This window comes from Orbicella faveolata, unplaced genomic scaffold (genome assembly GCF_042242905.1).
Source record: "Orbicella faveolata isolate gen_17 unplaced genomic scaffold, um_ofav_v1 contig_3, whole genome shotgun sequence".
NCBI lineage: Eukaryota > Metazoa > Cnidaria > Anthozoa > Scleractinia > Merulinidae > Orbicella > Orbicella faveolata.
The window spans coordinates 23,520,001-23,544,318 of record NW_028301558.1 but is presented as its reverse complement, the minus strand read 5'-3'; the positions used below and the strand labels follow the sequence as shown (position 1 = coordinate 23,544,318).

Here is a 24,318-nt window from a genome sequence, read left to right as displayed (position 1 = left end):
ACAACATTTCTGACGTCCATGCCTCTAGGAGCTGTATTATGACAAGTTTCTTTTCAAATCTGCATGTTAGTATGCTTGTCTTTAAGAAAATAATCGTATGTAGAAAAAGTTGTCGAGTAGAGTTAGGCTTCTCCCCTTGTCTACTTTCTTTTGAAAATGGACTTGTCGAGAAAAGTTTGTTGTGCATGAGGCTTCTCTTATGCAGGCTTGTGTTTCTTATAGGAAATAGTCTTGTGGAGAAAAGGAGACTTGAAGAAGTGGGTGGGTACTCTGGGATAGGCTTACATCTAAAAGTTTATGGTGTATTCTTCATAACTGTAACCCGAACCACAGGCGGCCCAAGCTCTCAATGTTATCCTTTTTTTTTTTTTTTTTCCTTTTTATGCGAACGTTCAGGCTAACGTGACATATGGCATGTACTATTACATAACGACCGAATTTGACCACGCGAAACATGACTCCCGCCTTGCAGCATATGGAGGTGTTGTGTTTCAACGGTTTGAATTTATAAAGGTTTGTATGGGAATGCAACGGCTTTGCTTGAAAAGCGAATTATTCTTATATTTTGTGAATAAAATCGACTTACCCTGTTGCTGTGTTGTATTCTTTGTTGTTTGCCAGCTCCTCGGGTCGATCTAACGCGATTTCGGCGAGTTATCGTTCTGTGGGTTTCCACTACTAAAAGAAAGACAAGGCCGGACACTGATTTCCGGAGTGCCCGCCGCTCGAAGCGAATAAATCCACTGAAAATAACCCTGCCGGCTCAATTCCTCCGTAGAATCGAAGAAGAGATGTTGAAGTTCCATGTCAGTTCACTCGCTACGCGATTCCGTCCACAACGCCTTCGCTACGAAACATTTATTTCCAGATTGCTTCGCTCGCAAAGTCGAAAACAGCCGTGTCACAAAAGTTAGGACACTTTTGCGGTTCGCATAGTACGTTGGGTGACTAAAATAAGCCCGACCGGGGGTAGTCAGCAACGATTTGTCAACACGCAAACCAAAATGCTCCCCGGGTACCCTCGTGATTTATTTGACAAACCCACCAAGACGCGCATTGTTACCACCGACCAATCAAAATCAAGTCGAGTTGTGTTTACAAATGAAAGATCTCACAAAGTCAGAGGAAACCCATTGCATCCAGTCGGCAATTCTTCAGCTTATTCTTTTCAGTATTCTTAGAAAAATCTTATTTCTAAGCGCCATGTGGTAGTAGAAAGTTTTAGTTCTTCTTGTTCATGATGTAAGTACATTGATTTCAGTTTTTTTTTGTGCTTTTGAACGCGTAATTTTGACTTTCGCAAAAATTCGCACATGTTTTTCGCACCTCACGATTTTGCTCGATTGTAATGGCTTCGAATTTTTCTGGTGCCATTTTCAGGATTCGATTGAATGGCGATCAGCAAGAAATCTTGAAGTTTGCCGCCGAAGGCCATAACCTTCTGATCACAGGTCAAGCTGGAGTGGGGAAGAGTGAGGTTGTCAAGCGAATAATAGCGACACTCAATGCACGGGGAAGAACTGTGGGTATAGTCTGCTCTAGTGGTATTTCTTGCCAAGTGTATGATCGTGGAATTGCATCGACAGTTCACTCGTTCTACGGTCTTATGACTGCTGATTTGCCATGGCGTCAACTGATCGACCGTTCTATCGCCAACTCCGTAGTTTGCGATCGCGTTAGGGCTATCGACGTGATAATTTGGGACGAGGCAAGCATGTCTAGCCAGAGGATGTTTGAACTTGTGAACTGCCTTTATCACGAACTCGAAGATGATCAGGTAAATCGTACCCTACCATTCGCTGGAAAACAGCTTATCCTTGAAGGAGAATTCCTGCAGTTGCAGCCCGTCCCTAACATATTTGATGAAGGGTGTTACATGTTCGAGTCACCCTTGTTTGATTTGGCGATTAGCCATCGTTTTGCATTAACTAAGGTGATGCGCCAATCTGAAAACGACAAACATTTCCTAAATGCTCTTGCTGAGATAAGGCTGGGTCGGTGTTCAAAAGATTCTGAGGAATATATTTGTTCCTTGAAGAGAAATTTGTCTGCAGACGTAGAGGAAAGTACCACGGACATATTTTCCCGCAAAATACCAGTGACACTGATGAATAGAAAGGAACTTGACAAATTACCAGGAGAACTTCTGGTCTACAATGCATCATTTGAAAATGACAATTCCAGGAGTATGAGCTGGCCAGGGGTGGAAGTATTGCAACTGAAGCGAGGATGTAAGGTTATGCTGGTGTGGAACTTGTCAGAAAACCTAAAGAATGGAAGTGTGGGTGTTTTTACTGGTGCTCGGGGTGACGATCTTTTGGTTTTCTTTGAGGATGTTGGTGTGGTGGAGATTTCCCGGCAGACATGGATCAAGAGGAACTTGACAGGGCAAAAAATGGGAGGCGTCACACAGTTTCCCCTTGTTTTAGCTTATGCCGTTACCTGCCATAAGTCTCAAGGGCTAACTCTTGCTTCTGCCATTGTCCACTGCTCACGAGAGTATGTTTCCGGTTTAATTTATGTTGCTATTTCAAGAGTAAAATCTCCTGAACATATCCAGATTCTAGATTTTAGTCCTCGGCAGCTGTTAAGACCACCAAGAAGAGCAGTAGAAATTTGCTCCTCGCAACATCTCGATGCCCCAGTCGCGGACATGTCATGTTGCCGAAACAAAAATGTCAATTCTGATATTTTTCATTCCGTTAAAGATCGATATCACGAGTATGGAGAAGACGATGATCCTTTCTCTTTTCCTTCAGAACTGCTGGATGGTCCTGCAAGAGCGTCATTTGAAGACGATGAGGTGGCAATTCCGATGGAATTGATGGAAGTGTACCGCCAGCTGTTGACACACGAGTCTATTCTCGCAACTCCCCCTCAAGAAGTTATGATGAGCATCCTGGATTTATTGCCATCCATGAAATCAAATGCTGTCTCCACCTTTTGGGAAGAGAAGAACAATGCAATTGATTGCTTGCTAAGTGAAAGCTCTTTAGAAAAGGTGAAATGCTTCGCGAAGCTAGTTTGGTTCCATTATTACCTAATGGTAGAAAACCACGTGGTCGAAAATCCAGACGAGATTTTAGTTGAAATTGGCCGTCAAGGGTTTACCGCAGTGACGTCCAGTCTGCATAAGTTTTTTATCGGTATTGATTTTTCACGGTACGTTTGTGCTTTATTTGATGCAACGGCAAGCACGCCACCACAAAGGGCTGTGGCAGTTCAGCTGGCAACTTCGGTGTACCGGATATTTTTGGAACAGTTGGTTTCTGTTGTAAAACAGCAACGACAGGAGGAAACCATCGATTTTGATGTTGATCAAATGAGTGGAGTAGGTAGATCAAAAGTACGGCATGTTGGTGGTTGGGCTGTGAGGAAGGTTCTGAATCGTTACAGAAAATACATTCAAGGAAATGTGTTTACGAAGTGCAGTTCCACTCTGGCCAGAGTTGAAACCCAGCAGATAGCTTGCCAATTACTTGAAGAGAACGTCATACGACCGTACTCAGAACTGGAAGAAAATTCAATGTTTCCTGACACGCTAGAAGTGACCGAAGGGAGACAGTACCGTGAAAGAGGACTGCTTCACATTTCAGACCAGGCGTACATTTTCTTTATGGAACTAGAGAAAAGGAGAATGAAATTACTAAATTTACACATTTTGAAAAGTGCACGGGAAGAAATGGTGGAAATGGCCATGGCTGAATTGAAAGGCGATCATGAGTTGAAGACGAGCTGGATACAGTGCTTTGAAAATGAGGATACCTGTAAATACAAGGTAATAATTTGATTTCTTTATGGTATTAAAGTATATTCGTCCACAAAAAGAAAAAAAAAATTTGCCCGAAAATAATAGCACGTGTACGGTTTAGCACGTGTAGCTTCATGAACGGTAGATGAAGACTGGAAACTAATAATAAACTAAGATGGCGACTCCCTTTTATTGGTGATCCGTAATATATAAATTACGAAATCCTTTAAATGGAGGTACTGAAATTATTTATTTTAAATAAAGGCAATCTTTTTTGTTGTCAACAGGAACTTATTGAGAAGCTTCTGTCAGACATATTGCTGTACTATGTATACATGGGGGCATGTCAGTTCCTGAGAGATTTTCCTGAGAGAATGCCAAGTGAGGAAGAGTGCGGAACTACGGAAACGAGTTTTGCAAAAGCAAAAGAGGAACAAAGAGAAAAGTGACAGTGTATCATTCCAGGTACTTCTTGAATTAGCAATTTGCTACTCGAACAAACTTAATTTATTTTTTAAAAATAAATATTATTGTTTTATAGGGTTGTTCTATCTTTTTTTCTTCTTATAGGAAATTCTCCGAGACCGAAGCGACAACAAGAAAGTTTCTCATGGTCGTCTTGTTGCCTTTATTAACCAGCACCAAGGCACTGCTCCACTGAGTCGTGTGTACAGCAAATCACAGTTGGTTGCACTTTGTGAAGCGTATAATGTCAGGGTTTCTGCAAGCTCAACAAAGACAGTTATTGGTGAAGCCCTGCTGAATGCTATTACACAGCACATATTTGTTCCATTTACATCTCCGGTGGATGACAGAATTTTTCAGGTAGCAGAAAGATCAGAATCTGACGATGGACACATCAGAATCCGTTTATCAAGAGGTAAATGTAATGACATTAATTTAAATGGTAATGGTTCTTTTAAAACTACTGACTGCAAGTTAAGTACTTTATGAGCATAAAATACTAGCCAGTCTAAACTGAAAAATGCAAAAACCAAATAAAGAAAGTCACTTTAGAGTCTTTTTTCCATTCATTCCTTCAATCGATGGCCTTATGTACACATTGGTGCTGTTACAAGATGCATTGCTCTTTGTACTAATGGTTGTTTGGCCCAGTCTGATGGAGTTCTGCTGCAAGAAGGTGGGATTATCATTCTGGCCATTGCATGAACGTATCTGGCAGAAATGATTCTCCACACAGTCTTGATTTACAATCGCAGGTTTAATTACTGTGACGGGGAATCTAGTCATCTTGTAATGGACCAGAGACTGGAATCCAAGGCACATTGATTGCAGATCAAACCACAACTTAGAAGAGATGAAGCTCTTGCTGCTTCCTTCAGTTTCATTGGCCCAGTGGCACATCCAGTTATAGAACTTGTTTAGCTTGTGAAGTCTTAGGTCCTCAGATGAATTGATGTAAAGCCTATCATTAAATAAGCTGACAATTTCGCTTGTGTGCTGAAGAAGCTCTATGACAGCATCCAAATCATCGCCATCATTTCCAATCTTTTTCAGGTGTTCCTGGTACTTCTGCAGAACACAGAGAAAGTGGAAATACAATGAGTTAAGCATGTGTTGATGGAAGGTAATAAGAATTTTTAAATTGCTGGAAACCATTTCTGTGGCAAAAAACAACAAATTTAAAAATTGTCGTTGGGTTTTTATATCAAGTTCTGATGAATTAAAAAAAAAAAATTGTTTAATAATAGCAGAAAGTGATGCATACCTGACAGATATATTTACCAGTACTAACTAATTGTTTTCGTAAGAAACAATATAATCTTATAGGCATATAATCAAACACGCATCACAACAAAATAATCACCTGCATTAGAAACAACATCTTGGCATCTATCATATCTTCAGCAAGTTTGTTTCTCATTATACTGGCTGAATCAAGGTCTAAGTGTTGGATGGTCAATTTCTCATGTAGTGGGAGTGAGAAGCTCTGCTGGTCCCAGTCAAAGGCACTTCTGAAATGCTTCCAGGTGACTGACTTTCCACCAATTTTGAGGCACCTGGGGTTCCCATTCTTATTGCTCTTGTAGATGTTATTCCTGAGTTTCTTTATGTTATGCTGTTGAATATATGATATTTTTGTTAGCCCCCCAAAAATTACTGGTGATAGCTGCTTTAATAGGTCTTGAGAGATTTTTTATCAAAACATGCTTATCTTAACTAGAAGACTTAATTATTGTACCAGGTGAATGATGGAAGTAAATAGAAAGGATTTAAATCCTCTTCTCAGTTTTCTCAATTCTCGATTCATGTTTCAGAAACCCGGATAAGCTCGGGCCTGGTGGGCCACTAATGGCTCATATGCAGACTTAACCTTTTTAACTTACCTTTGGATCCATGATAAATATCATCGGACAACCAGTGTAAATGTTTGATGTTACAAACTTGTTATCACCAGGGTCCTTGTTCTTAAAATGTAATTTGATGAACTGCCTGTTACAATCTGCACCATCCAGCACACACCAGTATATCCTATATTAAAAAAGAGGCTGATAACTATCATGAATTCAACTATAATATTTAACCCTCTACAGTCTTTTAACCATTACCCGTACTTATCTTTCAACATAGTTTTCCCCCATCAGGTGAAAGTTCTAAGTTGAACTTTGAAAAGTCTGACCATACACAAACATTCAACAAGCTAGATACAACCAACTAAACATGTGTGCAGACACATGTTTTAACCTACACTGGAAAAGTTGAAAATTTACATGGACATGTCAATTTTAATTTACAGTATGTAAATCTTGGTTTACATTCTTTGTAAATTATAATTTACATGTTAGGGTTTTGTAAAATAAATTTACAGGAAATTTACAGCTTTTAGTACAGCATGTAAATGTTCTGTAAATAGTGATTTACATTGTCTTTGTCGACAATGATCATTTGAAGAACATGTAAAAACCTGTAAAATATTTTACGCACTTTTACAGTATCTGCCTTTGTAAAAAACATGTAAATTGCTTTGCTAAACCATTTAAGAAACGTGTAAATAATTCAAGTGAATGCTGTAAAAAGTCTGGAAATGTTATGTTTGTAACCCTGTAAAAACCATGTAAACGAAAAAAGGGGGCCTGTAAGAAACATGTAAAAACCATGTCAATGAAAAAAGGGGGCCTGTAAGAAACATGTAAAAACCATGTCAATGAAAACAGGGGGCCTGTAAGAAACATGTAAAAACCATGTCAATGAAAAAAGGGGGCCTGTAAGAAACATGTAAAAGCAATGTAAATGAAAGAAAGGGAGCCTGTAAGAAACATGTAAAAACCATGTAAATGGAAAACCTAGAAGTTGCACGGGTGCGTTGGGGGGCTGTAAATAGCCTGTTAAAAGCATGTAAATTAAAAAGGGGGACCTTGCAAAGGCTGTGAAAACAATTTAAATGAGATAATGGGGGCTTTTCGAAAAACTGTAAAGACCACGTTAATGTAAAATGGAGGCTCTTAGAAAAAAAAGATCTAAATTTAAGAGAGGGCCTGCCTAAACCCTGCAAAAGCCATGTAATGGAAAAGTGGGCTTATTTAATATAACTCTGGTGTAACGGCTCAACCAACGGAGACTGTTCAAATGATGTAAATTCCAAGTTACCGACAGGTTCGCTATCCTCTTGTAAACGGTTGGTTGGATTTTGCAAAGAAATGAATGAAAAGTCACCCCGGCCAGGTTAAACTTGGGGAGACGGGGGGGAGAGGGAGGAAGGGTTGTCTCGGGTAACCGAGAACATATAAATGGGACCTTTTAAAGGCGCGTAAAGTTAAAATGTAACACCGCGCTAAAGCTCCGTAAACCTACCGTGAAGCCTCCATTAAGGTGCCTTTTACGTTGAAGCATTTGAACTTCTCTAAAGTCCAAGTATGTGCTATAGTGTGCTTTAAATTGAAGTTGGGTTAGAAGGTATGCACCAAACTAAATCGCTGCATTGATCGACACCGCACTAAGCTGTCTTCTTGTGAACTTTCCGCGCATCCACAACGTCAAAATAAAACTAGAATTGTTACTGCACATGCAGGCGTCCCAAGCTTACGTCTCTAGAAAAGAGAAAAATTAATTCTCGGACACGTACGTATTTATTCATGAAGGACCATGAAAGCGTCACGTGTTGTGTGAGTTCAAGACGGAAAGAGCCCTGGTTACCGAGTTTGAACTGACGCGAGTTAGGTTAGGCAGGGAACCATAAGGGACACGGCCGGCCCAACGACCGTTTTCTCTCGAATGCTTTGAAACTCTGTTTTAGGCTATCTGGTCTACTTTGAAAGCTCTGTAGGTTAATTTTAGGTTGCGCAAAAAAAAAAAATTTATCTGTTCGGTTATTCTAGAGGAGTTCGAGTATTCTCGTACTTATTAGGGCTTTTTTGTCCATTTCCCGAAAACGATAGGACTTATCGCCTTTCCGAAAATGATAGCTGACTTTTTTTCGGTACCAAAATGACATTTTGTTTTTTTTTTTGTTTTGTTTTGTTTTGTTTTGTTTTTTGGTGATTTCTACCGTTCTGTGCTTTCATTGGCGCCACTGTTATCCCAGTCCCTTTGTAAGAGCATACCAGCCTTGTGAGTACCCGATCTCCAACAAACAGGAATCAGCGGTCTTCTTGTTAGGTACCAGGTCCTCTCGGTTCTCCCGCCATGTTTGGCAGTTCGTTGGAACTTGCATCGAACTCGAGCTCTGTTTTAGCGGGCCAAAATCCACTCTACCTTCGCTTCGTCATCGTGCACGGTTTCAAGGCAAAGTTTTCCGTTACCCACAAGCTGAAGATAGCGATTACAGGCAACAACAACAACAGGTAAGCAAGTTTTGCTTAAACTGAACGAGTAGAGTAAAGTAACGTCAAGATACGTTTACATTTCGTTTTACCTTTGGCTGTGAATGTGTCATTATCAAGGAGAAGTTACGTTGCTTGTGGAATCGACTTTGTTGATGTTTACCCGCCGTGCATAAAGAGCTTTATTATCTGTTATTATCTGTTCTCGATAACCGAGTAAGAGCATGCGACATTTGTTATTGGCTTATATGCACCTTATGATTCCTTCTGATGCATTCTCTTGTAAGGTTATGTTGCCCTCTGATGTGAATGCTAGTAAGCTAAAATGTAATGTGCCATCTTCAGCAGGGAAATTTCTCTTATGCTAGTGTAAGTATTCTGAAATTACTAAAGTGTCTACAGTTGTACCTACATGCAAGTTACAATATGCTACACAACTGTACATGGACATTGCACCCACTGGTGCTGATAGTAAGTTAAATGTTGTGAAATTTTCTTTCACAAAAAAAACACTACGATAATTTATAAAGAGGTGTACATGTACCTCAAACTGTCATGAAAACTACACAGGGCTTGAAAAAAAAAAGGAAGAGTAACTTGCCCAGGCAGGAAAATCTACTTGTCTTGGACGACACAGTATAGTCAATCGATTATTTCATAACAATCAATAGAAAGTAGTCAATGATATCAGAAATCAATAAAAGGATTCGTCACGAGTAATTGATTGTGATCAAATTTTCAATAAGCATTATCAATTTTGCTGATACTAGCTTATCTTTTAAGCAACATTTAATAAGAAAGAAATGAACAAAAGATATAAAGTGAAATATGAAATCATGAATACAATTGCATAAAAACATAACACTGTATCTTGTAAACAGAATATTTTGCTGGCATACATGCATCAGGGACTATGTTGTTGGGGGTCTTTGGTGGTGCCTTTGAAATCTACATAAAAAAGTTACAATCAAACATTGTGTTGAGGGACACAATTTTTCTACAGTTTATGTGAACTAACAAAGAGAGGCCAACTTTCAATTGATTCTCTAATGACTGATAAATTTGGTAAAATCAAATCGATAACTTGAAACTTCTCTAGCATGTGAGTATGAATTTCTTTCAATTTATTGATAGCACTGATAACACTTACATTAATTTCAATTTATTGAGTTATATCAATTTACGGATCTATTTCAATTGATTGCCTTACCCTGGTATGACCAGACGGCACTTTAGAGCCCTGTCACAGCTGTACATTTTACTTGTACGAAATTGGGCTCTTACCAAATACATGTAGGTTTCATGTGTCATGCATCTGTTCATTCATCTGTAGCAGGGCAGGAAAAAAAATTGTAAGTCACTTGCCCAGTGGGGCAGTCAATTTCAGTTTTCACTTGCCCCCATTTAAATATTAGTTCCCAGTGTGGTGGCCAGTAAGGAAATCAGAGGACAAATGCGAATGAAGTATGCTCGGATTCCTAACTAATTCTTGCTTTCAACCTAATAATTAACTAATCTTTCAGGTCTTAAGTTTTGAAATGGAATGACTGGAAATTATCATTTATCAAGCTGGCATTTTTAGTCAGACTCACAAGACTACTGAGGCTACATTGTAATTTCACTTGCCCACCAGGCCACTGAACTTCTATTTTCACTTCCCAAGAGCAAAATTTACTTGGCTGAGGAAATCAGATCTGGCTTTTTTCTGCCCAGAGTAGATCACAGATAACACCAAAATGTGGTAAAAACAAAAAATATTCACATAAGCCATTACCAGAGTTTGTCACAGAATCTGTGAATTTTTCAGGCACGTGTCACTGATGTTCTTACCACATTTTGATGTCTTCTGTGATCTATTACTGAACAGATGCACGACAACATAGAATCTATCTGCTTCGTAATACATAACAAAGAAACAAAAACAAACATTTATGACAGCTGTACCTTTGTCCACCAATAGAGCATAAGTGTACATAAGAAACAATCAAATTGTGCTTGCAAATAACTTGACTTATTATTTAAACATTGTTTGATAGGAGTTTGATTTATTGTGCATGAATATTACAATGTAGAAGATAGTGAACATTGAATATTTACTGCCACGCATTTTGAGTTTAGTTCTTCTACATCCTCTGACATCCAGTGCCTTCCAATCAGAGATGCAAAGTTTTTGTCACACAGTAGCTACAGATGTAGATGTAAGATCTGTTTGATTGATGAATATCCAGGGCTCAAAATAATGGCCGGTCAACGGGCAATGTCTGGCCAGAATGGTGACTTGACTGGCCAAAAGCTTCACTCGCCGGTCATGTTGACCAGTCATGTCATGTTGAGACGGTCATGTTGTTCATTCTTGAATAAACAATCAAATCCCCAACTGTAAATCTGAGAGTTTTTAATCTCTTTTTTATTATGACCTCTAATGAAAACATACACCAGTGCATACATGTATCTGTTCGAACGGCTAAAGACCATTTGCTTGCTGTTTGTCATGCATTCAAGATCGATAGGAATGCCATTAGAGTGACTGGGGTTAAATCCGTTCGGGAAAATATTAAGCCAATTTTTAAACGGTCTAGCAGTGAGTGGAACAAACAAACTATATTTGTGGGTTTAATTTGGCTCACATTACATGTACTTGATTTTTGCGTAAATATCCTGACCGGTCAGAAACGAGACGTGACCGAGCTAAAATTACTTTGGCCAGTCAACATGACCGGCTACGGTCCGATTTCAAAGGTCACAGTATAAATTGGAATGATAAGAAACAAAATAATAACTCCCGTGTAAAATTCGCTGATTGATATCATACACAGAATTTGCTGATTCATACTCAGACATAACTTATCTTATTTAACGAAATGTTTTATGTTCCTTGTAGGATGAACTAAAATTGAGAGTGGTCAATATATGCATACTCCTTGGCATTGATGTTTGATCAGGAAAAAATCAGCCACTGAGAAGTCTACAGTACTTATGACTCTATAAGGGGTCCAAGGCCCATTTCTTGAAGGTCCTGGAAACTTTTCGGGCCCACAAAGCCATCTTTAATTAAGCTGTGTCTAAAAACTAAGAGCTGTATATGCCTGGAACTTCTTGTGTGAAGGAAACCTCTGTTCATATTGAGAATAAGCAATTAAAACAGCTCTGTTAGCATAAGATTTCAGATTTCGGTATGGCTTTCTGGGTGCGAAAACTTTTTGGGACCTTTGAGAAATGGGCCCCTGGTGGATTACAGTCTAACATGGTGACCTTCAACACTTTGATATGGTCTGGCAGCTTTCTGGCATAAATTCAACCACTAAACACTTTTTAATGCTTTGAAGTATCACCTACCTGTGTTAGTGAATTAGCATCAAATTTAAATATCTTAGATTGCTAGGTTGATACTTATTGTTCAATACAGCAGCTATAAGATTTCATCATAAAAAGAAAAGGCTATGTTTACATACATTTAGTACCAGAACAATACATGTAATTTATTAACTTATGATGTGTTGTGGGAACTATGGTACTAGATAGGCCTTTCAATTTCAGCAGGCCCCTATGCATTTTTTTTACAGTACAGCTTTTTGAAGTAAATGAATGTTTTGTCAGGGGTCCAAAATGTTTGTATTGTTTGGATTCCGTACAGTTTTGGAAAAAGAAGGAAACTGTGACTTTGTAAACATAGCCTAAAAGATGTCAGAAGCCTTGTTTTATGTTATGCAATGTAGTATTCCTTTTGCATGAATGTTTTTATGATGAATTTAAAATGTCAATCTCTATCTTGTGGTAAATGTTTTTTCTCCCTGTTTTCTGTTATTTCAAAAGAACGATTCACTCTATGAAAAAAGTTGATCAATACTTCACACTTACATTGCAGTAATTTTCATAATAAGGTAAAGGTAAAGCCCGCATACGAGCCACGTGGCCCAACAGGCTAGAGCTTATCCCGCTTTCTGTAGCAGGAAGCGTCTAGGACTATTTGTACTCCCCCTGGATGAGATGCCAGTCCATTGCAGGGTTACCCCACCATTAAATTCGCTGGTACCCACTTATACACCTGGGTGGAGAGGCACTGAGAGTAAAGTGCGTTGCCCAACAACACAACAGAATATACCCGCCTAGGGCTTGAACCTGGATCGCTCGATCAGGAGTTGAGTGCACTACATGTAACTACGAGGTCATTGTGCCTCCCCCATTTTTCATAATAATTAAGGCTAATTTAATCCTACATTAATTACTTAGTAAGAAAAAACAGTTTATTCATTCATTTTATGACAAAGGTGTTATCATTATGTTACATTTGACTTTGTGGATTTAGTATATATTTAAGACACGTATTTATTTGCAAACAATTTTAATTTACTAATACACCTAAATTGCAAAATTTTTACTAGTTGTAGCTGACAACAGTATAGTTCTTAATCATTTTATTATTCACGAATTAAATAGAGCTGAATATGACATGGTTTCGCACAATCTTGAAAAGGTCTTGAATTTTAGTAGTCTTCTTGAAAAGTGCTTGAATTCGGTTAAAGGAGCAGTCATGGTATTTTAAAGTACAGTATTTTGGCCATGCACAAAATTACATTTATTTAAGTCGTCTTGGTATGGATAGATAGAAAAGAAAACATGTTTTATTTGTTGCAATGTATACATTGTAAACCTTATTCATGGCATATAAAAACTATTTGAATTTTAATGAGTTTGTTCTGATTCTGTATAAATTTGCATATTTTCTACTATTATAATTAAGGTCAACAGATTTGATTACAATAAAACAGTACATTCCATGCATTTTTCTACAGGTTATTATTTACAAGTCATTTATCGTACAGGGTTTCTGCCTCCCTTTTTAGATTTCCATGTTATTTACAGGCTCCCTTTTTCCATTTCAGGTTATTTACAGGCTCCATTTTTCAATTTACAGGTTATTTGCATACTCCCTTTTCCAATTTACAGGTTCTTTACAGGCTCCCCTTTTCAATGTACATGTTATTTACAGGTTCCTTTTTTCGATTTCCATGTTATTTACAAGCTCTCTTTTTCCATTTACATGCTATTTACAGGCTCCCTTTTTCGATTTCCATGCTATTTACAGGCTCCCTTTTTCGATTTACATGTTATTTACAGGCTCCCTTTTTCGATTTCCATATTATTTACAGGCTCTCTTTTTCCATTTACATGTTATTTACAGGCTCCCTTTTTTGATTTCCATGTTATTTACAGGCTCCCTTTTTCGATTTACATGTTATTTACAGGCTCCCTTTTTTTGATTTACATGTTATTTACAGGCTCCCTTTTTCGATTTACATGTTCTTTATGGGCTCCTTTTTTGATTTCCATGTTATTTACAGACTCCCTTTTTCGATTTACACGTTATTTACAGGCTCCCTTTTTCGATTTACATGTTATTTACAGGCTCCCTTTTTTGATTTACACATTATTTACAGGCTCCTGTTTTCATTTTCCATGTTATTTACAGTCTCCCTTTTTTTATTTACATGTTGTTTACAGCCTCCCCTTTTTTATTTACATGTTATTTACAGTATTATGGCAGCCTCCCTGTATTAAATTTACATGTTATTTACGGGTTTCCAGGTTGAATCACAAGAAATTTACAGGCTATTTACAGTATTTGCAGGAACAGTTTACATGTTATTTACATGATCCTAGCCCTTTGCTTTGAAACATTTACAGTGTTTTCATCATTTACATGTTTCACTTAAAATATTTACATGTTTTTTACATGAAACCTCCAAAACATGTAAAAGGGGAAAAATCATGTAAATTATTCTTTACAGTCTCTTTTTGATTATTTACATGTTAATTACATGTTATTTACATACTCTGTAAATTTTCAACTTTTCCAGTGCTAAGAAGTCCACATTCTGTTGCTGTATACTAATTGTCTCCATTTGTCTGGAAGTATACAGCTAAATGAAAAGTAACTGACTCACTTACTCAAATCCAATTTCTAACATCTTCAGGACTCCTTCCCAGAACAGATGGTACAGATCACTGGGTGTGCAGTTTGCTGATGGCCATTGTGCAATGGGAAACCTGAAGCCACCGTCACTCAGAAAAACAAACTGTAACACATGCGTTGCAAGTTCTGGTTCACTGCCCTCACCTATATTGCATTGATTTGCTTTTTAATGTTACCTGGATCTTCATCTCATCAATTGCAAAACCACCCATGTAATCTCCTGGCTTCAAACCATTTTCTTGGGCAGCATTTCTGCACCACATAAGTACTTCCTCGTTCCAACCTGGAGTCTCTTTAACTTTGTTCTTATAACTTCTATAGTCATAGAGCAGAGTGAAATTTCAAATGTTATGTTCCTCCAAATAGTAATTAAAGAATTTCATTGTGAATTTAAATTGTATAATTACAGTCAGGGGAGGAATTATCAGTTAATTAATTACAAAATACACCTAACATATCGGACTGATTGTATGATGCTCATTCCTGAAGTTGCTAAGTGTATTTGCTTTCACAATTAGTTTTGGAGTACTCATGAGTAGTCAAGGTATTTTTGATTGCATGGAAATTGTGTACGGTTGGTCTGAACCCCTTTGAGTACTTCAATGAAGCCTTACCGAAAGAGGCACTCAATCACTTGTGTGATCAAAGCAATCAATTCAACAGGTACAATTATTATGTGTTCCTCACCTTATTCTCCTATTGCTAGGTAGAATAATGAACTGTCGGAGGGGGTCTAGCACATGTGGGTTTTTGCAATAAAGATCCAGGCATAATCTCATGATCCTGCAAATATATAATACAAAATGAACATAAATAATCAATTAGTGACAGATTTACAACAATGAATTTGTTGATTTCAGGTAGAACCATCTTTCAGTCATTTAAGTAAGCTGTAGTGAGTTTTACCACTTCATACTTGCCAATGTGGTTACTTATATCCAGTAATCTTTTACTGGATATAAAATTACTTTTCCACAAATTACATATTACATAGAAATTACTTTTCCACAAGTCAGAAAAGTGACCTCCCAAACTAAGTACTTTTGTAAAGGGGTCCTAAGTACTACGTTGTTATTGTAGCACGTGTAAGGATATCTCTTCAGGATAAACAAAGTGCTTATGTGTAGAGGGAATTGTGGAAGTGGAAGAGGGGGGGGGGGGGGGTAAGGGGAAAGGGGTTTTGGTTTTAAGAGGTTGGCATGACTAACATGGAATTGTTCTATATTATATATTTCAGTTTACATACTTTGGATGCCATCGGTACGCATTTTTACTTTTACATCCTAGAAGATTCTGTTGCTGCTCCCATAGGCTAGCCATACTGTCAGGAACATTATCACCCACTCCATCAAACATCTTAGCAAAATCTGCATGGTCATCATGTTCCATCTCAATGCACTCGGCCTCGAACTTTTCTCTCCAGTATCGTTCTCTTTTTTCTGCATTTAACCTTGCTTGCCTCTCCAATTTTAGTTGCTCGGTAACTTCTTCCTTAGAGAGGAAGCGCTTGTTGGTGAAAGGGCTGATCACCCCATTTGTTTCTAGTTTTCTTTTCCGTATTTTTTTTTTCCAAATAGTGTAGGTTTTTGCAATTGTAGCAGCACTGCCCTGCCCTTGAAAGTATAGAACAGTTCGCCGAAAAAGCCCTGCGTTCTACAGTTTCTGTTGTTCTGTTTGTAGACAAATCAAAGAAAATACCACTTTCATGGGGGATCATGGTATGTAGAACCTCTCCATCTGTGATTGGCACTCCACAGCATAAGGTCGAGGCATCTATGAAGGCTAAAACTGATTCGATCCGTTTCGTTATAGGAGATTGCTCAAGATATTCTAACTGAAGGACCGTTGTAAGATCGATTTGACATCCATGGGATGTAAGTACGATGGAGTAAGATTCAACTTCTTCAGCAAATTTCACCTCTGTCACCACTCTCTGTTTGCGGAATGACCAGTGTTCATATCTTGCGAAGGTGAAGTGTCCTCCCTGATCACTCACCACATGCCACCCGGTTTTTTGCGAGATCTGTTGGATTTCATCTATTGAATCATTTAAACTTGTTGATGATTTTCGCGTAAGACCTAGGTAATAGTTTTGTCTTCCTTTTCGCGAACCACGTTTGACGACCCTTACTCTATCACCCCAGATCTGTTTAATTAAAACGCCGAACAAACACAAACTTGCCGGACAGGCAAAGTTTTCCTTTATCCTTTCTCCTTCAGCTAGGATTTCCCGGACTGCTACCAGTTTACCCTCGCAGTGTTCGAAGTTTGATAACAACCTACAAAATATATGAACGGTTAACGTCTCAATCTACATCGAGATGGGGATAAATGTTGGTGTCGAGCGTTGAGTATACTGCAAAACCTACCATGTCTTCCATTTCCACGATGAAGAAGTCATCGTTATGGCGTAGATCACTTTTTAGTGCAGAGTGCACTATTGGGATGGTTATGGGAGCTGCCTGCCGCTAAGGAACTAAGTCGCTAAGTCGCTATGGCGCTATTGCGCTATGGCTCTATGGCCCTATGGCGCTAAGGTGTAAACTTTAATGTTTGTTTAATTAATTAATTTCAATTAATTAATTAGTCTAGAGGCAAGGAATTATTGGGGGTAGGGTGGGAAAGGTACATGTGTACTCTACGTAAAACACATTCCATCGCCGTCACTTAGCTTTGAACATCGCAAAGCTATATATTTGTTTCAGGTAACCCCTTGCTCTCCTTGTGGTACCATTCTCCTTAGAACAAAACCAATTTGTCCTAAACGCATGCGTAGATTAGTTAGCGTTCGTGGCTTCTATATTAGGTGAAGGACACATTGCATACGGAATCACGCACAAATGTTGAATGGTTTTCCTTAACTTAGAGCTCAACATGTAAGACGCATGCGTTCTAGCATCGTTAGTGTTATACACTATCTTTCCACGCGGTATTTTATATATCATGTCATGTGACCAAGGACGGCAGTTATTTTTCAGGTAGCACCAATTGTCCCTTTTATTGCAAAAGTGAAACGTTACTGTGGCTGCGTAGCTTTTAGAATTACACACAGGTCGGTTCAACAAATATCATCTGCTGTTTTCGATCTACAATAGTGTGCTTGTCAGGGTTCAAATGTATTGTTTCTCCTTAGCGGCTTGTTTATTTCTTGCCTTAATTGTGTCCGTAAGAGAGATCAAAAAGTTCCCAAGTTAGTGGCTTTAATACTCCGCAAATTGTAAATTTGTAACAAAAGAAACCAGGAAAATGCTCAAATATTGCTGCAGACGCCGTGGCACCTGATGAAAGCGCAAATTAATTTAATCATTCTTTGAGGAGACTCATTCATATCGGCCAAGTAGCGCTGTTTATCTTCAATACTTTTCGTTGAAATGCTTCTCAGCCATCAATATCGTTGTGAGTTAATTTTGAATTGTTTTATTGTTAACAACAAAGGTAGCAACAGAAAAAGAAAGTGATATTCCGTGACTATCTGATAATTAAATTAGTTCTTGTTCATCCGTAAAAATTTGCATTTTTAGTAAAACAACATCGTTTCTGTTCCGTTTCTTCATCACTACATAAGATATTTAACTTTCTTTCATTTATCTCCAAAAAACAAGGACATCTTCCGTATGTTTTGGAGAAAACAAGGGTTTCATATTACATGCCTTTGCGAGGAAAACAAAAGTATCAAGTTACAAAGTTGGCGTGAAGAGCTAAATTGTCACGTTTGCTGCTTCAGCGTATTATTGAATTTAAAATGAACGAAAATCAACGTAAACACCAGTAGTAATTAATTTGTCCGTAATTTTTGGACCTTGAATGAAAATACAACCTTGAAACATACACACTGCAAAGGGGAAAAGCCGTAGCAGACTACCAAGCTAGACACAAACCGGAAGTGAACCAAGCAGGGGTGAGTACTTATGGGACTACTGTACCAGAGCTATCAATTGCGCTCTGCACTATCTGAGATTGTCTCGCTAGTTTGGCATAGAAGCTGAGATAGATTAGCACACTACTCAGGGAAATTAGGTTTTACGTTTGAAATTTTGTAAACACGACTCGACTTGATTTTGATTGGTCGGTGGTAACAATGCGCGTCTTGGTGGGTTTGTCAAATAAATCACGAGGGTACCCGGGGAGCATTTTGGTTTGCGTGTTGACAAATCGTTGCTGACTACCCCCGGTCGGGCTTAGTTTAGTCACCCAACGTACTATGCGAACCGCAAAAGTGTCCTAACTTTTGTGACACGGCTGTTTTCGACTTTGCGAGCGAAGCAATCTGGAAATAAATGTTTCGTAGCGAAGGCGTTGTGGACGGAATCGCGTAGCGAGTGAACTGACATGGAACTTCAACATCTCTTCTTCGATTCTACGGAGGAATTGAGCCGGCAGGGTTATTTTCAGTGGATTTATTCGCTTCGAGCGGCGGGCACTCCGGAAATCAGTGTCCGGCCTTGTCTTTCTTTTAGTAGTGGAAACCCACAGAACGATAACTCGCCGAAATCGCGTTAGATCGACCCGAGGAGCTGGCAAACAACAAAGAATACAACACAGCAACAGGGTAAGTCGATTTTATTCACAAAATATAAGAATAATTGGCTTTTCAAGCAAAGCCGTTGCATTCCCATACAAACCTTTATAAATTCAAACCGTTGAAACACAACACCTCCATATGCTGCAAGGCGGGAGTCATGTTTCGCGTGGTCAAATTCGGTCGTTATGTAATAGTACATGCCATATGTCACGTTAGCCTGAACGTTCGCATAAAAAGGAAAAAAAAAAAAAAAAAAAAAAGGATAACATTGAGAGCTTGGGCCGCCTGTGCCCGAACATTTTAAGTTGCCTTGTAGATCCTAGCCAATAATACAATTCACTAAAACTGTAAGCAGTGACTAAAGCATGATCCGGTTACAAGAAGTCTTGGTAGGTCTCTACACGCGTTTTCTTTGAGTTCTGATCGGCTCCTTGTGATGATAACTGTTCTGATTGACCATTGTGGTTACTTTGGTTTTTCGACGCTCATTCGAAAAGCGCTCTAACAGTAGTAATCTTGCTCTTAGATAACAAAAACAGACCAGTTCAATCAGCTATTCTTAGCACCCTCTTTCTCTTGTCAGTCTGATTTTTCGCAAAATATTCAACAGCACGTGCGCCAGTTTTGCAGCTTTTGAGGTCGATTTAAACACGGTATCAGGGCTGCCATTAAGGGTAGCCGGAACAAGGGATTTCCCTCATCTCACCCGCAATTCCTTCTAATTAGCTATTCTTACGGGCAAGAACCCTCTTTCTCTTGTCTACTTGATTTTTAACAACATATTTTACGGCACGCCAGTCCCTTCGTTCTAGTGCTCCATTAGATTTTGAAATACAGTTCTCACAGTCCCTTTTTCCTGGAAATCGTCTTTGTCTGACAAAGGAACTAAGGTGCTTAAAAACCGCCTCCTTCCCTTCTTCTGTCCATGAAACACGGGGAACTGACTCTGCAAAACAACAGAGCTTAAGAGTCGTAACTAAATTTGGATAACGACTTGTTAAACCAAAACCAATAAAGTAGTATGAGTGCAAAAAGTTGATATTTTGACATCATTTCAAAATGTTAAGTACCAAATCATGCGAACTTAGCTAATTTGGCCAAGATACGTGTGGGTTGGAAATCCCTGTGACGTCCCTGTGGTCAGCGCTGTGAGATTTTACAAAATTTCGAATTACCCAAACCCTTTCCTTCAAATTGAAAACAGTGATATTCCTTTGTATTCCCCGACAAATTCCCCTGGTTAATAATAAAGTTACTGACTGACTGACTGACTGACTGACTGGTTGTAAAAGGCGTCAAGAGCTTTAGAACTTCCCACAATCACGTCACAAATTCTGTACACAGGCTAAGTGAGTTCTACATAAGCGTAATATTGAGTTACACGGAGGATTTAAACCAATAGAAAAGTGTTGGGATGAAGTTGACTTGGTTGAATTTTTTTCGTGATTATTGTAGGGAAAAACCTTTTGCTCTGGTTTGCTTCAAACGAAATAAGTTAGTGAAAAGTGCATGGCTCCTATCAAAAGCATTAGTAATACAAAAGAAAATAATTTTGGTTTATGTTGAAACTTCTTAGCGCTTCGTTAAAACTGTAATTTATCATTTTCTGGGAGTTAAAAGTAAGCTCCTAACTCCTTTTGTAAACATTTTGTATACTTACTCTTTGACTTTGGCATTCCCCGGTCTGCATTTTCTTTGTCTGGGATTTTGCGACTGACGCGTTTTTTCGAAGGGTTTGACTTCTTTCCTGGCACTTTGAGTGCTAAACAAGTAAAAACATAGTTAAGTCTGAGAATGTTGGCTTTCAACTCGCTCTTTGACTCTGGCTTGGCACAGTCTGTACTTTCTTTGTCTGGGTTTTGGTGACTTTTGACTTTTTTGTAGGGGGGGGGGGGTTGGGGGCGAGGAAGGGGTAGACTTCTCTACAGGCATTTTGAACAGAATACAATGCGTACATGCAAGTCGTCCCTCATAAATTATCTTTGGTTTTGTCAGAAATACGCATACAGAGCTCACAATGGGGCCGACTTACATGTACTGGCTGTTTCTGTATAAGCTGTTGTCAGCACAACTTGGGTCATAATTATTCGCAACCACTGCAAACTATGTTGTTGGCACATTATTACTTAAATGACGTTTATGTTACAGGGTGTATTAGCATGTTGCTCACGTTTCTGTTTACCTGAGGTGCATTTAGATAAACAATTGAAGCCCTATAAGGACGGAGGGGCATTGCTGTTCTTGACTTTTTTATAAAGCTGCAGGGCTTGTTAACAAATGTTTTTTATTTCCTTTGTTTGCTGTGACAGGACCAGGCATAAATTGAATGCTAGTGGTTAAGAACCTGAAATGTTCTTTCCTTTACACTAACCATCAATAACACTGTCGTCATTTAAGTCATCACTAAGTTCACTCTCCATATCTGAGAGATATGAACCTGCAAGATCTGAAAAAGGTATATGAAACTAAGTTTATTGATGACCCTTTTCTGCTGTAAATTTAAGGGACTAAATGTTATTGAATGCCATATGGGTGACAAGGCCCCGCCAAATAAAAATTATCAGATTCAACAAAACATAAAAGTTACAGTTCACAACATAAAAATAACAATAAAATGATGTTTTAAAAGTATTTTGCCCATATTATTGACAAGTTGTCATTAGCATAACAATGACCTTAAAATAGAAGACTAAGAGATAGAAGTTAGTGATCGGCGTTCAGACAAACACATATTATGTGATTCTTTCAATATACAGAACGGCAAAAATTACGCCATGTTCTCAATATATGAATACTACTTTCATATGCAAAATAACATTAACATATATATACGCTCTTTCTCGCCGATGTTCAGCGGCGAGGTAATTCTGTCTGTATAATAAAGGAACCAAAATCTCGCCGATGATCAGCGGCGAGGTAATTCTGTCTGTATAAGAAAGCAACCAAAATCTCGCCGATGTTCAGCGGCGAGGTAATTCTGTCCGTATAAGAAAGCAACCAAAATCTCGCCGATGTTCAACGGCGAGGTAATTCTGTCTGTATAATAAAGGAACCAAAATCTCGCCGATGTTCAACGGCGAGGTAATTCTGTCTGTATAATAAAGGAACCAAAATCTCGCCGATGTTCAGCGGCAAGGAAATTCTGTCTGTATTAAAGGGACGGAAATCTCGCTGATGATGATGATGATGATCGTCGACTAGGTTAATGATCCTCGCCGAGATGAATGAACAAGTACTCTATAGCAATTCTAAACATATTTTTGTTGCTTTTGCGATCACATAGTGTAAGATGAGGATGCTGTGTGTTTATATTCCGGAGGGTAACTGATTTTGAAAATCACTTATTATCGGAACTTGAAGTCTAGTAGCTGTAGTTTGTAAAAAAAAAATATCCCGTTGCGTTTGCATACGTTGCTTTCATTACGTTTTCCCATCCTACGTACCCTTGCCACTCTTGCCAATCTCGCAACAATTAGTCTCTCTGTGCAGTTCGAGTACTCGCTGTTCTTACAATTCGAGTGCCAGAAAGTGATATTTCCCTTTATGATTTAATTTAATCAAAAAAACGAAGGTATATGGATCTATTGTTCTATCTTTAATCTCTGAATTTTACATAGGTTATGGCCTCTTGAACCGCACAATTCCATTAAAATTTTTATTAAGCGAATAGTACGCATACTCCATCAGTTATTACTCAAACAGTCGCACGTCCTTCTCGTCTACAGACTGCAGCCATTCCTGGTCACCGTCTTCATAATTTACTAAATAGCCCTTGGATCTGTTCCATGCCGCGATGGTGCCCTTTATCCAGCCGAGATATTCAGTGGAGCCATCCAAATTAACTCGGTTGTATTCTACCTCAAGTCGTGCTCCAATAAGGGCATTACCTGTGGAATGAAGTACATGAATGACTTCCACTACATGACATCCTCTTCAGTCATAGTTAATTTCTCTTGTAATCAAAATGAAAACAAAACCGGGCTTTTTTCTTTTATGATATAAGCTTGCAACAATGGAATCAGTCAAATATCATCGACCAAAATTATTTTGTACCTTGTCTCTTTTTACCATGTTTTCCGTAGTTGCAGGCACGTTGCGACTGGCGCCTTTTATCCGGTGGACCTAAAAGATTTTAACCAGTTGTTAACTATATATAGTACGGGGAAATGAGTTTAGGTGGAGCCCTGTTCGTTCTCTACCCTTTCAGTTGTTTAGGATGACTTCAAACATTGACTACATCCATAATAGTTATAGTAGCACTGCGCCTAACTTGTCCTCTACTGCATTAGCTTAATTGTCAAAGAATCTGAGTATTGCTGCTGCCTTGAGTAGACAGGACGCAGGTCTTGCGCCAGGGGCGCTTAACATGTTATTTTGAATATAGGTTGAAAATTTCCTTACTGAGGGGAATGGAATTGAAAGCTGCTGTAGTATTTTCATCAAATGTTGGGAAGGCTTGGGTTAAAACAAAGTAATCGTCCCTAGCAGTTATATGAAGCAAATGGTGTTCATAACACCAATTGTTCCGGCGAAATCTAGAAAGGTGATACCTCGAAGGTAATAGGTTGCATTTCCCAAAGCCCTTGAACAAAGATGCGGGCCAGGTCCCGCACCCGTACCACTAGAACGAGCTTCATATGTGATAACAATAACGCATGGTCTCACATTATCGGTCAATATTATCATCTCGAAAAGCTTTCAGAAAAATACTATGGTCGAGGAATTTAAGAAGGCTCGACAATTGATTAATCCCAATTGATATCACTAAAAACTTTTAATTTTTGGAGAATTCCCTACCGTCTTCTTTAGGAGCATGATATCTTCGTTTCCTTCTGCGATTATCGTTTCGCCTCCCTCTTGCTTCTTCAGAGTTGTCACGATAACACAGCGAAACATTTTTTCCTGCTGCTACAACTTTGGCTGCCTGCACTCTGTCTTCCCGATATATGTTCTCCAGCAAGGGTGCGAGACTGTTTCCTTTTTCTGGAATTGATTGCTTATTAATACTTTCTACCGGGTTGTTTGTGTTTGGTCCTTTCTCCCAGGTTTCCTCAGAGTGTAAGGTGTAGGCTTTAGTGAACATTCCTAGACACAGTAGTAATGACGTAAACGAAAATGCACAAATCGTTTTTAAAATTTCCTAATAATCCGAATTAATTTCATTACATTTTTAGTCGTCAGGTAAATTCATAGTACTCGCGACCACTTTTGAGTTAGTTTAAGGAAACTAAATTGCTATACAAAGAATATTCTCCGATATTAAACATTCTAAAAAATTAAGAAATAAAAC

At 38.6% G+C, this 24,318-nt stretch overlaps 3 protein-coding genes, 1 long non-coding RNA gene and 1 pseudogene across 4 annotated transcripts in view; 2 read left to right on the top strand and 3 right to left on the bottom strand.

Moving 5' to 3' along the window:
* The first annotated feature begins 1,845 nt into the window (after positions 1-1,845).
* On the top strand, positions 1,846-14,973 carry LOC110048702 (ATP-dependent DNA helicase PIF6-like). Its single transcript, XM_089297406.1, has 4 exons — positions 1,846-4,216; positions 4,322-4,631; positions 5,270-5,339; positions 14,508-14,973. The coding sequence occupies exon 1, from the start codon at positions 1,877-1,879 to the stop codon at positions 3,788-3,790; it is 1,914 nt and encodes a 637-aa protein (XP_089153532.1). The 5' UTR covers positions 1,846-1,876; the 3' UTR covers positions 3,791-4,216; positions 4,322-4,631; positions 5,270-5,339; positions 14,508-14,973.
* On the bottom strand, positions 4,627-6,350 carry LOC149106937 (uncharacterized). The gene is made up of 3 exons (XM_089298024.1): positions 6,100-6,350; positions 5,580-5,831; positions 4,627-5,284 (listed from the first exon to the last, which is right to left on the bottom strand). The coding sequence occupies exons 1-3, from the start codon at positions 6,121-6,123 to the stop codon at positions 4,760-4,762; spliced, it is 801 nt and encodes a 266-aa protein (XP_089154150.1). The 5' UTR covers positions 6,124-6,350; the 3' UTR covers positions 4,627-4,759.
* Positions 8,179-13,314, top strand: LOC149106936 (uncharacterized). Its single transcript, XR_016209810.1, has 2 exons — positions 8,179-8,553; positions 11,414-13,314. It is a non-coding gene; the product is annotated as an uncharacterized LOC149106936 (long non-coding RNA).
* A 696-nt stretch (positions 14,974-15,669) lies between the features above and the next one.
* On the bottom strand, positions 15,670-17,009 carry LOC149106935 (uncharacterized; annotated as a pseudogene).
* A 5,595-nt stretch (positions 17,010-22,604) lies between these two features.
* LOC149106934 (uncharacterized) overlaps positions 22,605-24,318 on the bottom strand; it is a 2,217-nt gene continuing 503 nt past the window's right edge. Inside the window, exons 1-3 of the mRNA XM_089298433.1 lie at positions 23,826-24,318; positions 23,082-23,150; positions 22,605-22,915 (exon numbers count right to left, since the gene is read on the bottom strand). The exon at positions 23,826-24,318 is cut by the window's right edge and continues 503 nt beyond it. Of these exons, the coding sequence (XP_089154559.1) occupies positions 22,719-22,915; positions 23,082-23,150; positions 23,826-24,111 (552 nt within the window). The 5' untranslated portion in view covers positions 24,112-24,318 and the 3' untranslated portion in view covers positions 22,605-22,718. The remainder of the gene's footprint in view (positions 22,916-23,081; positions 23,151-23,825) is intronic.